This window comes from Sturnus vulgaris, chromosome 1 (genome assembly GCF_052056855.1).
Source record: "Sturnus vulgaris isolate bStuVul1 chromosome 1, bStuVul1.hap1, whole genome shotgun sequence".
NCBI classification, from domain to species: Eukaryota; Metazoa; Chordata; class Aves; order Passeriformes; family Sturnidae; genus Sturnus; species Sturnus vulgaris.
The window spans coordinates 134,664,888-134,679,150 of NC_142243.1; the positions used below are offsets into that span (position 1 = coordinate 134,664,888).

The window sequence follows — 14,263 nt, forward strand, 5'->3', positions numbered from 1 at the left end:
CATGGAACACCACAATTCAGTGTGAGGAAGTCCCATATTCTCATGTTCCCTACCCTTGCAGAATCTTCTAGCTGGAGAAGAAATACTTTGAGCTGGGATGGCCAGACACTGTGATTTCAGCCACTCATCCTCTTGGGCACCATCTTTTAGCTATCAAGTGAGCTCCAGAACTTCTCAGCTGCTAATGGCCAACAGAAGCTTCAGGAGCTGGACATAGGCCCTCAGCCATACTTTGTATTGGAATAGCTGAGGTAGACAATACCTCTGGAACTTGTCTAGGCCTGCTTAAAGCAGGAACAGGTTGTCCTGTTGGATTTTGAATCCCCAGGGGTGGAGACTCCATCAACTGTGTGCAGCCTACTCCCATAACTTAACTGTCCTTACAGAAAATAAATCTAGTATTTAAAGGTAATACCCTGTACTTCAATTTATGCCCCTTGCCTCTTGTCCTTATTTAGGATTTACTGTCTATGAAATTTGCCTGTATGTCAAATCTGACTGGAATGATGTAGTGATATCAAAAGTTGTTAAGAGGAAAGGCAGCAGGGTGAGGAGCTCAAGACTGTAGCAGTGACACACAGAGGTGATGTTAGTCTGTAACAGGAAGACTGCATATGAACGGGATAGGGGAAGAGGAAGCAGAACCAGTGGTTGCTTTTAGGTCCATACAGAACATTCTTACAGATGTGGGAGAAGAGCAGATATCCCCTTAATCCTGTGATACCTCCAGGGAACTTTCACTTTGAGTTCTTGTCAGATTTAGTGAATATCAAGTTATACCTTCAATTAACTGCTAAATTAATTTTTTCCATGTGTTTCAGAGACAGCTAATAACAAGGAATAGAAGTTATGTCTCAATGAACGTCCTCTTCTTGTACCTGCTCTTCTGTTCACATGAATATTTTTAAATTTTATTGGGTTGGGAAAATAGAAAGGCTTTTATGGATTGATCCACAAGCTGCAGACACATGAATAGGAGGCATCGAAAAAGCTTTATATAATACAGATTTTGTGAAGTCAAGCTGCCAAGACTTCAAGTGTTTGAAATACCCAAGCTTTTGTCTCCCTGCCACAGAGTGCCTTCTATACACACCAGGATAATTTTTCAATAGCAGCACGATTATTCCTTTTTCAATTAGGAATTTTTCCCAGGTTCTGATAACTGACTTCAAATCGTTGAAACCTTCAACCAATATTATATAGGATAAAGGATAGAGCGTAGCTTTTTGTCTTTAAATGATTGTATGTAGGCAGTTCCTCTGAGTGCCTGGACTACCAATGTAGGTGGCTGCTGAAGTGTACAGCATGTAGAGGACTGACAGAGGAAAGTACCCATTTACCAAGTCCTAACTAAATGCAGAGGTGAGTTTTCCAGAAAATAGAAGATAACAGAGTGCAGTGTCCAGGACTCAGCAGTGTGCTGCTCACTCCTCATTTTTAAACTCAAATTTACTGAAGGGATTGTAGTACAATATATGTGATGACTTCTGCAGAAGCAGGGAGAAGAGGGCATTTTTAACTGAGTGGGATGTTTTAGTTGTATAAATCCTAGAAGATAACTTCACAGCTGTTAACATTCATGGTCAATAAAAACGTGTCTTTAGCTGTGTAGCTCTCCTCATATGCATTTGTGGCTTCTAAAATGGATTTCTAAGAGAGAAACAAACCTGTCTAAGAGACAAATATAAGCCTGTTCCCAAAGAAAAGGTTACCTATTATATATTTCCCTGTAGTGCTGTCCTCCTGGATAAATATGCTATCAGGAACTGTCTGGGTCATTTTACAAAATGCTAAATAATCATCATGAAGCTGAATGGCAATATTTTCAAAAATACTTCCTGTGAAATAAAGAGTAGAAATTTATTCTGATGGTGAATGTTGCAGGATCACAGAATCAATCAGGTTGGAAAACACCTTTATGTTACTTGAGTCCAAATGTTGACTGAAGACCACCTTGTCAACTAGACCATGGCCAGTCATTTCTCAGCCAGGGATGGCAACTCCACCACCTCCCTGGGCAGTCCATTCCAATGTTTAACAACCCTTTCTGTGAAGAAATTCCTCCTGATGTTCAACCTGAACCTCTGCTGGCACAGCTTGAGGCTACGTCCTGTGCAAAGGGACTCTATCTAATACATTTCTGGGGACTGTGTTTACAAGATTCTCTGGCATAACGTTGTAGGACATGGAGAAAATGTCAGTTACATAAAAATGCAAGCACAATATTGCTTTTTTATTAGCTTTATTGTACTAAAGGACTTAACAAAAATCATGTCACCAGCAAATTATACAAATCCCCTCTAAGAGATAATTTCATACTGCATGGACATGTCTGACTCCAGCTGACTCTGGTTTGTATTAAATAATCTAATTGATATCCTTGGCCTATTAACTTTCTGTGAAAGCTGATAGTTCTTGGCTGCATCACTAAATCTAAGGTTTTCTGCTTAGCACCATTCTTATGAACTTGTCAGCTTCATTTAATGTCAGCCTCCTGTAGGCAATGCAATATATTTTAGAACCCAAACACATAGGGTTTTTTTTTTTGAAATTTTTGCTAGGTGGATGTCACTTTTAATTTATTTTTAGTTTTTCTAGCATTTTGTAAAATGAGCTACTAGTTCTATTAAGAAATCTATTGACATTAAAGTGAGCATCAAAAATTTAATTGAGATTTAGTATTCATGGTCTGGGAGCTACCAAAGCACGTACTATGGAGAAAGGGCCAGTGCCTGCCGTTATTTGCCTCTGTAAACCTGGGACTACACAGAGGTTGCAAGGAGCAGAAATTGGGTCTGTCAAAGAGCTTTCTCATGTTAAAGGTTGGGAAAACAATATGCTCCAATATTTTGTTTACAGGATACACCTCCAGCTCTTAAGCAACACAATCCTTTTTTTTTTTTTAAATTCAGTTAAGCATTTTTGATGATAGTTTTGTATTTTATCAAAAGCTAAACAATTTCCAGCCCTCAACTTCATCCAAGGTAGAATTAACCATTCCTCACTGCAGGGAGTGCTGAGCAGTACACTTGAAAGAACAAACTTAATTTCCAAATTAACAAGAAAGTTCTGGTAGAATTTCTTTTCTAATTACCAATAAACACAGCCCTAGAAGAGGTTAAATTTGCACCCTGTCAGCTCTGTGCAGACACATTAGCATGCTGTGCGATCTCAGAAGATCCCTGCCCATCTGGCTAGCTGGGGTTGGCTCTTTTACTCAATGAAAAACTGTTTTTAGGTAAACACTGCAGCAAGAGCAAGTCCTGGAAGAAGAAGATTGGGGCAGTTTATGTGGTTTAAGACAACAGTTTTATTAAAACTAGGTACTGAAATTTATTTTTTGCATTGTTTAATCTGTAGAGAATATAGTAATTTAAAGAAAAAAGAGTCTTACTAAAAGAAACATCTCCTAGAACATACACATTTCAGTACTTTATAAATTGCTTCACTTTCACAGAAAGAGAAGACCTGTTTTGCTGTGGGTTCTTAGTTACATGTGATCGAAATAAACTTTAAGTGACGAAATCAGGATGCCACAAGCTGAATTGCAACTTTGTATTTGGTATGCAGCTCAGTCTAGCAAAGGAAAAAAACCCCAGTTTTTAACATATCTCTATTTAAAACTGGATTTATTAAATGTCTATATACTAAGTAGTTTGCAAATTAAGACCTAAGAGATCAGCTTTTCATACTGGAGAATCACGAATATTGGCCTTTTTGTTTTAAGGAATAGAATCAAATAATATAACTCTGCTTAAATAAAATAAATGTTTTACACTTCTCTGTGGAAGGCTGGTTTTTTTTATTTTGAAAACTTCTATGTTAGAGCCGTAAATAAGAGTGTTTATTTCAGTTATTCTAGACTTCCTGTACCAGAAGAATACATATCAAGAAAATGTCTTGAATGGCTTTGATTTAAATATATAGTCTAAAAACTACAACTGCCTTCCCCTGAAGAATCATAAAGCTAAAAGGGAATTCAGTTCCCGAGTTTTTGCAGAATTGCACTTAATGGAAGCAATGTGTTCTGCCTTGTGCATTGCATCCAGCATGGAACATTTTCCAGGTGTTTAATTTACATTTCGGTCTCAGACTGTCCCTTACTGTGGAAAGCAATGGTGTGTTATTCACTCTCCTACCACCGGGGTCTCCCAGGCAGCGCTATAATGGACGTAGATGCCAAAAAAATGTCGCAGCTGCCATCTAGTGTTGGGTTCGAGGTGGGCAAAGGCTGCGGGACACGGGTTAAGAAGGCAGTGGGGAAGAACGTGAGCAGTAAGAAGTAAGATAATCATTGTGGTTATGAAAGGTTAGCTCAGGTTCCAGACTCTTGAAATCTGCTGGTTTACAGTGAACTTGAACTAAATCTCCTATAAATCAGTGAAATAAATCCCAACCAAGTAATTACACCTAAACAAAGCTGTAAGAGAGAAACCTAAATATCAATTAGGAATTAAACTCCATTTAAAAGTTTAAATGTAACTCCACTCAATTACATTATTTTAAATTATTATTAATTGATAAAATGAAGGGACATCTGCTTTGTATTTCCTAGAAAGTCACAGCCATATTAGTTAGTACTAACTCTTTCCTAAGAAGTCTATGTTTTTTCTTAGGTGGGATTGCTTATGGAGTCAGAGCTATAGAGCATAAGATGCATTATTAGTACAGCCAAGAAGACAGAACAAGAACAGAAGCCAAAATTAATAAAAGTTTATGTATAGGAAGTTTATTTAGAGAAAAGTCAGGCATTTTTCAAAGGCTGTTGGAAGGCTGCTGTTTGAAATAACAAAGGCATTATCTTGCCTCTAATAAAAATAACTACACCCCAAAGAAAGCAAGATAATACTATTAAAAAATCCTTATATCTGCACATATTTGCTGCGACAACCTCTTTATAAATATTTTCTTTTTTGTAATGGTACAAGTTATAAGCTCAGTGAAAAGAAGGAATGGCTGATTCACATCAAATCTAGGACTGGTAAGTAGGGCTGACTGTTCTCACAGTATCCATTTCTACTTGAAAGAAGATCAATACAGAAGGATGGGATAAGTTATGGCATCACCAGCTGGACTTCTCAATATTGCTTAATCACCCAATCAAACCAATGCTTCTGACCTTAATGGCAGAGGAAAAAATTACAAGAAGTGTAATGACATGGTAGCTGAAAGCTTCCTGTCCTGGAGAATTTAATCCTTAGCTATCAGGGTGTAGATAACAAGCCTATTCTTTTGGTTCAAATTATTTGTATATTTGCATATAGAATGTATATAGAATAAGCAAGCTGGAGACTATTTTTGTAATGGAGTATCAAACCACAATCAGTAAAAGAGCACTTTGTTCCCATAATAGACAAGCACAATTTTGCAGTTGCAATTATATTTTATTCTCATTAAACATTTTTTCATTTTTGTTGTCTTTTTTTAAATCAAAACATAGTCAAAGTTGAATTGCTATGAAAAAGATTATGAAAAAGGTTACAGGTAGATATTAATTTTAATCTAATTTATAAAGGTACTACTTTACTTCAGAAAAGCATAATTTTCTTCCTTCTGAAATTAATATTAATTTTCTCAAGCAATTGCTTACATATGAAAAAATATGAGTCCCAACAGTAACTTATTACATAAAGAAGGAGGTTAAGAAAATTCAGAAGCAAATATAGTAAGATTCCTCAGAAGTGAAGATATATGCTAAGCAATTCAAGTGTTCTGTTTTCTCATTTTTGTCATTTTTTTCTGATTCAAAATTCTGATACTATTAAAAATCAGTATAGTTTTCCATGTCCAGATCACCCATAGTATAACTAATACATTCACCCAGGTATGTATCTTAATACCTGAATATCCAGTCACCTCCACAAAGGGCAGGTCCTGTCCTGCAATCTGGCTCAGCTGATTTTAGCAGGACTCAGGCACTTTTCAGGGTTTGCCAGCAGAGAACTCATTGTAAGTCCTAAAGAAAGCACCTTTCAAGTTTACTGATTTCAACTGTGTGTTACTGCTGTTAGTCAGCTGTAGGAATCAGATATCAGGGACAAGTATTAACTAAATCAAAAAATGTCATTGTAAGATATCCAGCCTCTGCTTATAGTCATGCTGAAGCATCTTGGAGAGGTCCCTGAATAGCAATAGCTTCAATCTCAACTCTGGCCCCCTGGAACAAAACAATGAAGAAACATATTAGGAGTTTAATGTATCTATTTTATGAAGGAATTGGATGAACAACACAACTTCATAAGAACAGACAGACATCTGAGAGAGATTATATTTCTGACAGTTGTATTACTGATTTAGCAATGTTAGTAATATTGTAAATTCAATTTATGCTCACTCAAATATCATAACCCCTTATTTCAAATGTTTTATCTATCTTCACCATAAAGAAATCTCATGTATCTGATACATATCATATGAATCTCATATTCAGATCTCTGATAATGTGTGGGAATAACAATAGTATACTTAGAAAATAAACTAATTAAGAGTCTTAATTACAATAATTGCAATCAAAGCTGTATCAGAATAAGAAAAGTTGTCAGAATGTTTCAGTAGTAAAGTATTCCAGAAAGTTTTTGGGCTTTTGTAGACAGAAAAGTGACACTTACTCTGGGCAAAGCAGCAACTTGATAGGCTGCTCTGGCTGGGAAGTTTGTCTTGAAAACTGCAATTTAAACAGAAACATCCAGCAATCACTAAACTTGGCTTGAAAAAACACAGTTCAAAGTAATCTGTATAAAATGCAATCATTGGAACAATTTCAGGTTCAAGGCTACAAGACTTCTATGGCAGCTATCATTTCTCCCTCGTTGTTTTGTTTTGGTGACTGACAGCTCTCAATCTCAGCAAGCCACCACTCATCCCCAAGCAGTCAGCTGCAGTTGTGACCTAGTGGCCAGTGATAATTTGCATTCTGCTGACACTGCAGAGCCTTAACACCAACTTGGCTGAAAAAGGAAGATTAAATCAGAATGGTAACCATCCAGTTTCAAACACCAGAGTGGGAGATGGCCCTTTCATAGAAAGAGCAGGAGAGAGAAACAGGCCCCTACCAAAAGGGTCATAAGCAAAGATCCCAGATTTACATAAAGTCACCAGGAGTCCAACCTTACTCATATGAAAGGAAAACAGAAGGAAAATAGGCCCTTGCTTTATTCCTCTGTGCCCATTTAGACCTGACAAATACAGATATTAGAGGTAAGCCGTGGGGAAGGGTACTAGTAAAGTTATAAGAGCTGAATTTATAGAATATTAGAATAGTTCAGGTTGAAAGGAACCTTTAAAAATCACATAGTCCAATATACCACCATGCCATGACCAAGAACATCTTTCATTATATCAGGCTGCTCAAAGTCCTGTCCAACCTGACTGAACACTTCCAAGAAATTTGCATAATGAAGTGAAAGTTTTACTAGTGACAGTTATCACAAAACTGTTAATAATGGCAATTTCAGGGTCCTGCATTGAAATAGTAACTCACAATCAAAGAACAGCAGCAACTGTTTTCTCAAACACCGGGTTGGAGGCAACAAGTAAGTAAGCATGCAGCTGGTCTGGTTTTACCCTGCTTAAGCACACACACACCCCAGTACACTTTGACAAGTAGGAGGCTGTGTTACTTGCTCATCAATGAGACTTCATTCAAGACCAGATGTTGCTATCTAATTAAAAGCCAAAGCAATATAAATAAGGAGCTCATGCAAATTGCCCCAAACTACACAACACAGCTTGTTGGAATCACCTATTTCAGTCTACATTCAGTTTTGTTGACCAAGCATCATTCTCTTTTTTCTTCAAGGGGAGCAGCGTGGCTCATCCTTGTATAAAGAATGAGCCCTGTCCCACAGCAAAGACCCTCAAGTTGCTCAAAGATACTCACTTTAAAGAAATTGATATAAAATCTGAAGTTCAGTATATGAAGGCTGCCTACAGCAGAATTAGAGCCAGGACAGCAGAGCATCCAGCAAGATAAAGAGGCTAAGAAGATCAAGCTGCAGGGATAGCAGGAACTGATCTTCACAGGACAGTGAGTTAGTGGGAAGGTAGAACACAAATCTACATGAAATTAGGCTCTGCTTGATCTGATACTTAAAAATGAAATTTAAAAAAAAAATTCTATAGAAATTTCAAAGACTATGAAACTACATCTTCTACTCCTTCAACTACCACAAACATAATTTGGTCCACAAGCCATACTGGTAAAACACAAGGAAAATATCTACTTACATTGTTTGTAAACATCATTAATATCATTGTAGTCCTTCATGTCTGCCATCAAAACCGTAGTCTTCACAACTAGAAATCATATAAGTGCACTTATTTTAGACCTCTGACTTGCATACAAAAATTGAAAAACTTTAGTGCGTTTCTTGCTTTTATTTCATACATTTCTCTCAAGTATTCTAAACATTCTGAAAAGTTTTGCAGATATTGACCATTACCGCTACAACCTAGGGAACCACCTAAAAAATGTAAGCACCTAGTATGTAATAAAACTTAAGCCATTCCTGACTAGCTTTGAAAAAGGCCAAATTCTTCCAAGAGGCACTGAACTGAGAAGCAGATAAATTAAAATGGCTGCTGTAAGCCAGCTGTTGGCAATAACTTATATATAATATCTGCTGCCAGAAAAAAATAGTTCATAGAAGGTCTGAAAATACAGTCTATGCTAGAATTTTTTTCCTAGGACCGCCTAACCCAGCATTAATCCTGGTGTGGCTCCACCAGTAGAGTTCTTCACCCAAAAAGTATTGAGAGTGTCTAGAATATTAACATCACAGATTACAAACCTGCTTTCACCTGGAGCAAAGCCTGGGATGCTTAAATATCTGTAGTCACTGCAACATTGTCTGTATCTGAGCTTTCCCAGTTGGAATTAAAGTATTAGTACAATTGCCAGAAATTTTTGGTGAAAGGCAGTGTTCCATTGATACCCCATTGCAAAGACTTGCATGTAGATTTATTTCCTTTATTTTTTTAACCTAAATTCACATTTTTTCTTGTTTCTTCCAGTTATTGGTAACAATCGAATGTTCAGCAAATAGCTTTTTTTTTAAAGTCACTTGATTTTTTTATATTTTAATTCAGGTTAAAAGAACCACCTGTTTGCCACATTCACAGCAGCACTTACCATTGCCATAGTCACAGCCTGCAGCTTTCAGGATTTCTCCCATGTTTTTTAGAGCCTGAAGAAAAATGAAACAAAAATCTTTTCACTATCAGCTGGGTTATATTTATCTAAGTTTGTAAATATGACTTGTGACTTGGATGTATCCATGTTTTGCTATAAGTTCAACCAGCAAAACCTCAACTGTCAAAAAAAGACTGACCTAAATAAAAGTTAATAAAAGGGAGAATCTAGTAAATATTAAGCCATGCATTTGTTAGATATAAATGCATGATGCACTCCATCTCATCCTATTACCTCATTCCCCCTCTTTGCTGCTGGGGAAGTAAAACTTTCCCTGACTCAAGCCAGAGTTTTTATTGCTTTGCTTCAAACATTCCTACATTAAACAGATTTCTACCCTGACCTCCAAGTTTTCCAAGTTGTTGGAAAAATGACAGCATTAATTAAGATGGAACGACTTCCTCCTGCTTTTCCCTCATCTGGAGGATGTGACGTGCTTTCTAATCTCCTCAATTGCTCACAATTCCATGTTTCATTAGACACATGTCAATTCCATTACAAGTTCATGGCTGGAAGACTTCTCACCTGTTTGGCTTCCTCCTTTGCCCCTCCAGAGACAAGCTGCCCAGTGGAAGGCTCCAGTCCTATCTGCCCTGCAATGTACATGGTCCGGTCCACCAGCACGGCTTGGCTGAAAACACAAGTGACATTTTAGGTGTAATGTTTCCCCATTAAAACATTTCAAATTACAAATCTGAATGCACATTTCAGAGTTTCTACAGTACTTTATAATGTATCAGAAAGCAGACTGAGGTTATGCACATGCAAGTCTGTACATGCAGTCATACATCAATCTGCTTATGCTTTTGAAGAGCTGAGATTACACCATCTATGGAAGGGTACAGCTCTGCCCTTGAGGAGATAAACCCTGTTTCTTGCAAAGGCACAAGGTAGGAATGCAGCAACACAACACTAAACTGAACTAGGTTCCACATAGCAGATAGCACAGAGGGAAAGCAGAGTAAATAACATTTTTTGCACCTGCCCAGATAAATATTCCATCCCAATCTGAGAAGCAGACAATACCTTTCAACTACATTTCAGCTGCAGAGCAATAAAGGAAAAAAATAAAGTCAAAAGAGATTTTTCTTCTTAAACAGACACTATGATAATGAGTTACAGCTGTGAGGTGACACCCTGCATCCTGGCAATATTCCTCCAGAGGAATGAATTTGGCCAGTCAGCAAAACACCTTGATCACTCCACCACCAGAACAATCACTCTCCTCTCACCAAATAAAATGAGTGACTTCTTGGCTGGATTAATTCAGAAGGATGCAAAATTCAAACTATTTGCAAAACATTTATATAAAAATGCTTTTGCTGAAGTTGAGTTGGCAATTATTAATGTCTCAACTACAAAGGGGTTAAAAGTTGAAAACAAAGATTTAAACTACCTAGCAAACATTATGCAAGAGACACAACTTAATTCTCTTCAACCAATAATTAAAAATATTTTGCAAAGAAATTATAGAAAGATTCTTTTGGAAGTCTTTATGGCGTGTCAACACCATTTTTCATATCTCTTCTCATACCACAAGAAAATGCATTGTTTTGACCATTCAACAACTCTCACAAGCTACACAAACTTGAGTGAGGCACCTCCCTGAAGTATCTGAAACAGGAGGTTTGCTTCCCTTTAATGCTCATGGAAAAAGAAGGACACATTCAGAGAATTTTTTTAGTGCATGTCTCAACGGAGATTCATTCAGTTGGATTGTCTTAATCCATTCACCTCACAGAGGACCAACCTAATCTAAGAACTCAGTCAAATGATCAGGGTCAGGCAGTTTGAACAATGCCATCATTCCCGTGTTTCCTTTTACACCTGTCCTACGTTCTCCTATAATTTCATAAGGGGAAAAAAATAGCCAGTAACTTGTCAGATATGGTAAACTGTCTTACATGGGGATTTTTTCTGTCATCAACTGACAAAACTGGAGTAAATCACACAAGTACACCATTCAAAGAAGAGAAACCAGTGAATAAGGCAGCCTTCTAGCTGACACAGTCCAGTTGATAAAAACGTGTGCATGTACACACAGGCTTCTTTAATTTTCTTTCCCACCATTCCTGCTGTGGAGGGAGGCACTCAGAGCACAAATTTCTGTTTCTGTTTGAAGCACAGAGAACTGTGCAGCAAGCAGGTATGGGGTCTCCAGTGAAAGAGATTGTCTTGTACTGCTTATCACAAAGCAAATGACAGTGAAATGTTTATCTCAACAGAGATCTTCACAGAGTCCTAAATCATGAATAACTTGGGAAAGAACAAGCTGAAACCTTCTGATACCCTGCCACATTAACATCAGCACCAGCCTTTATTGGGTCCCCTTCTCTGCTCCTAAATCTCCTCTTCTTGGTGTGCTTAACAATGGAATCCTGTATTCACTGGGAGTAGGAACAATTTACCATCCAAGGAGTATGCTTCTACTGCACTTAAATGCACGAGTGAAGCTAAGGGAAACTTCAACTCCACAAACCCAAATCATTCTTTAACTGCAGATGCACCTTGTAACGAGGGCCAATCGAAGCTACTCATTCATCAGCAGGGACGTGAATGTGTGTCTAGTCATTCAGGTTACAGTGTACCCAAATGCATAACTGGGCAGACACTGTGACCTTAGAACAACATTGTCTGTCAGAGAGATGCTGTTAGGAACCATGCTCTTCATTAACCAAATCTTCTTTACACAAATGATTGTGGATTAATGCAAGAGCAATATCTCTGGAGTGTCTTTTAAAAGATTAATAACATTAATGAGATATATAGACCTATACACAGACATGTGTCTTTTTATATATCTATCTACCTACCTATCTCAAGGTACTGGCAAATGGATGCAGCAAAGGAAACAGAAAAATACAGTAAAAATAGGTCGCCAAAAAGCATACTGAAGGGCTGTAGGAGAACCAGGAATGCAGCCCATACATCCCAATTCTTCATTCCACATTAAGCCCTCATTCCTGTGTAACCAAGCTCAGGCTTCACAGCAGAGATGTGGCAGTTACTTCTTATGCAACTTCTGCTCTCTGGACTTTGACAAGCTTACTAAAATCTGGTAAACCAGGTTAGTGATAAACTTATTGATGTTAGACCCATCATGCATTTAACAGGCTGCATAATAAGCAGTATTTTGTCAAAAACTACCAATAAGCACAACATTTTGGAGTGGAAAGCTATGTTGAAGGCTGGGACAGTGGTGTGTGGGTGCAGACAAAGAATTGTTGCCTTCCCGTGTCTTAGATGTTCTCCTGATGCCAAGCAATTCCAGGGCCCCTGGCTGCAATCCACCAACAGTTTATTGTTTACACAAGTTAATCTTCATGTCATGTCTCTCTGTTTCTACACTTGGTATTTTTCCATCTTTATCATGCCTATAAGAAACTCAGTTTGAAGCTTAGGAAGCTCAGGACACAAAGTAATGGAGACAAAAAATGCACCTGGAAGGCACAAAGATGCTACTGTGAACACAAAGCCTGAATACAGAATTAAGAGTTCTTAGAAAAGTCCTGGTTAAAACCTCTCAGTACTTTAGCTATAAGAATCTACTATACTGACTGCGTATTTTTTCCAAATTGCAATATCCCAATTGCAAAGAGAAACCTTTCTCCAATTAAAACTGGGATTTTCTTTATTTTAATTATATGAAGAACTGCTACAACAACATATTTACGGAAGCGTTGAACATCTTACATATTCTCACAGCAATTAAGTTTTTAGACTGAAAAACATTTAGAACTATTCAAAATAAGAAAGAATTTTTATTCCCAGGCATTGAGTTCTCCATTTAATCAAGCTCACCCTGGACTGGGCTCAGCCTTCACTCTCCATAACCTGCTTAGTCAGCATCTCTAGCTTCCCTACATAACATGCTTGTCTCTAGACAAGCACCTTGTTTTGGAGAACAATCATTCTTTTTTTTTTTTTTTTCATTCACTGCTTACCACTAATTCCAGAAATATTTTCCCAAACTAACTTTTTGAGGTATACCCCCTCCCCTTATGGGGCTGCATTTTGCCGTGGCACGACAGCTCCACTCGTGCTCTGGGACTCCGGGGGTCCCTGGGGGTTATTTGGGGAGGGGGTTCCAGGACTTGCCCCTGCTCCGGGGTCGGGCTCTCACCTCAGCCCCAGGCTTGTCTGACAGACCCCCAGGGACCTGCCAAAACCCCACCAGCAAAACCTGCTCCTGTGTCTCCTGAGAGAGCTCCTGCTCCCAAAATCACAGAGTTGTTAAGTGTTGGAAGGGTCCTCCGGAGATCATTCAGTCCAATCCCCCTGCCAAGGCAGGGTCACCTGGAGCAGATTACACGGAATGCATCCAGCTGGGCTTGGATTGTCTCCAGAGAGGGACACTCTACAACCTTCCTGGGCAAACTGTTCCAATGCTCTGCCATTCTCAATAAAGAAGTTCCTCATGTTGAGCTGAAAATTCTTGTGTTCTAGTTGATGGCCACTGCTTGTCCTGTTACTGGGCACCACTGAAAAGAGTCTGGGACCATTTTCTTGGCACCTGCCTTAGAGGTATTTATAGGTGTTGATGGGTTCCCCTCTCAGTCTTCTCTAAACAGCTTCCCCAGTCTCTCCTCGTAAAAGAGATGCTCCAGACCCCTCATTATCCTTGTGCCCCTCTGCTGACCCTCTCCAGCAGCTCCTCGTCTTTCTTGTACTGGGGAGCCCAGAACTGGACACAGCTCTCCAAATACGGCCTCACTGGGGCTGAGCAGAGGGACAAGATCACATCCCTCGACCTCCTGGCCACTGTTCCCGATGTACCCCAGGAAAGCATTGGCCGCAAGGGCTCTGCCGGCTCATGATGAACTTGTTATCCACCAAGACTCTGAGATCTTTCCTAGCTAAGGCATTACCTGTAGGGACCCAGTGCAGGGGCCTTCGTAGTGCTGATTATCTTCTTCACGAGCGAGGCCATAACCGGAGCCAGTGCTGAAGCTGCAGTAAATGTTGGGGCCTCCCCTCCTGCACTCCCTCCCCTCAGCACACGCCCCACCACCGCCCGCGGGCGCTTCTGGGAAATGTAGTCCTCCAGGGCTGTGCCGGAGGAGTGCGCATGCG

General features: G+C 39.0%; 1 protein-coding gene across 1 annotated transcript; it reads right to left on the minus strand.

Moving 5' to 3' along the window:
- Positions 1-5,363: 5,363 nt before the first annotated feature.
- On the minus strand, positions 5,364-14,221 carry RIDA (reactive intermediate imine deaminase A). Its single transcript, XM_014879806.2, has 6 exons — positions 14,059-14,221; positions 9,716-9,821; positions 9,131-9,185; positions 8,227-8,295; positions 6,609-6,664; positions 5,364-6,157 (listed from the first exon to the last, which is right to left on the minus strand). Exons 1-6 carry the CDS (start codon positions 14,118-14,120, stop codon positions 6,095-6,097), a joined length of 411 nt encoding a protein of 136 aa, XP_014735292.2. The 5' UTR covers positions 14,121-14,221; the 3' UTR covers positions 5,364-6,094.
- Positions 14,222-14,263: the final 42 nt, after the last annotated feature.

Bases quoted from the DNA above. Each gene is read 5' to 3' on its own strand.
- RIDA (XM_014879806.2), bottom strand. From the start codon at position 14,120: ATGGCCTCGCTCGTGAAGAAGATAATCAGCACTACGAAGGCCCCTGCA. The intron at 9,822-14,058 runs GTAATGCCTTAG...TTGTGTTTTCAG, and splicing joins CCTGCACTGGGTCCCTACAG to CCAAGCCGTGCTGGTGGACC. The intron at 6,665-8,226 runs GTAAGTAGATAT...TTTAAATTGCAG, and splicing joins TAATGATGTTTACAAACAAT to TTTTCAAGACAAACTTCCCA.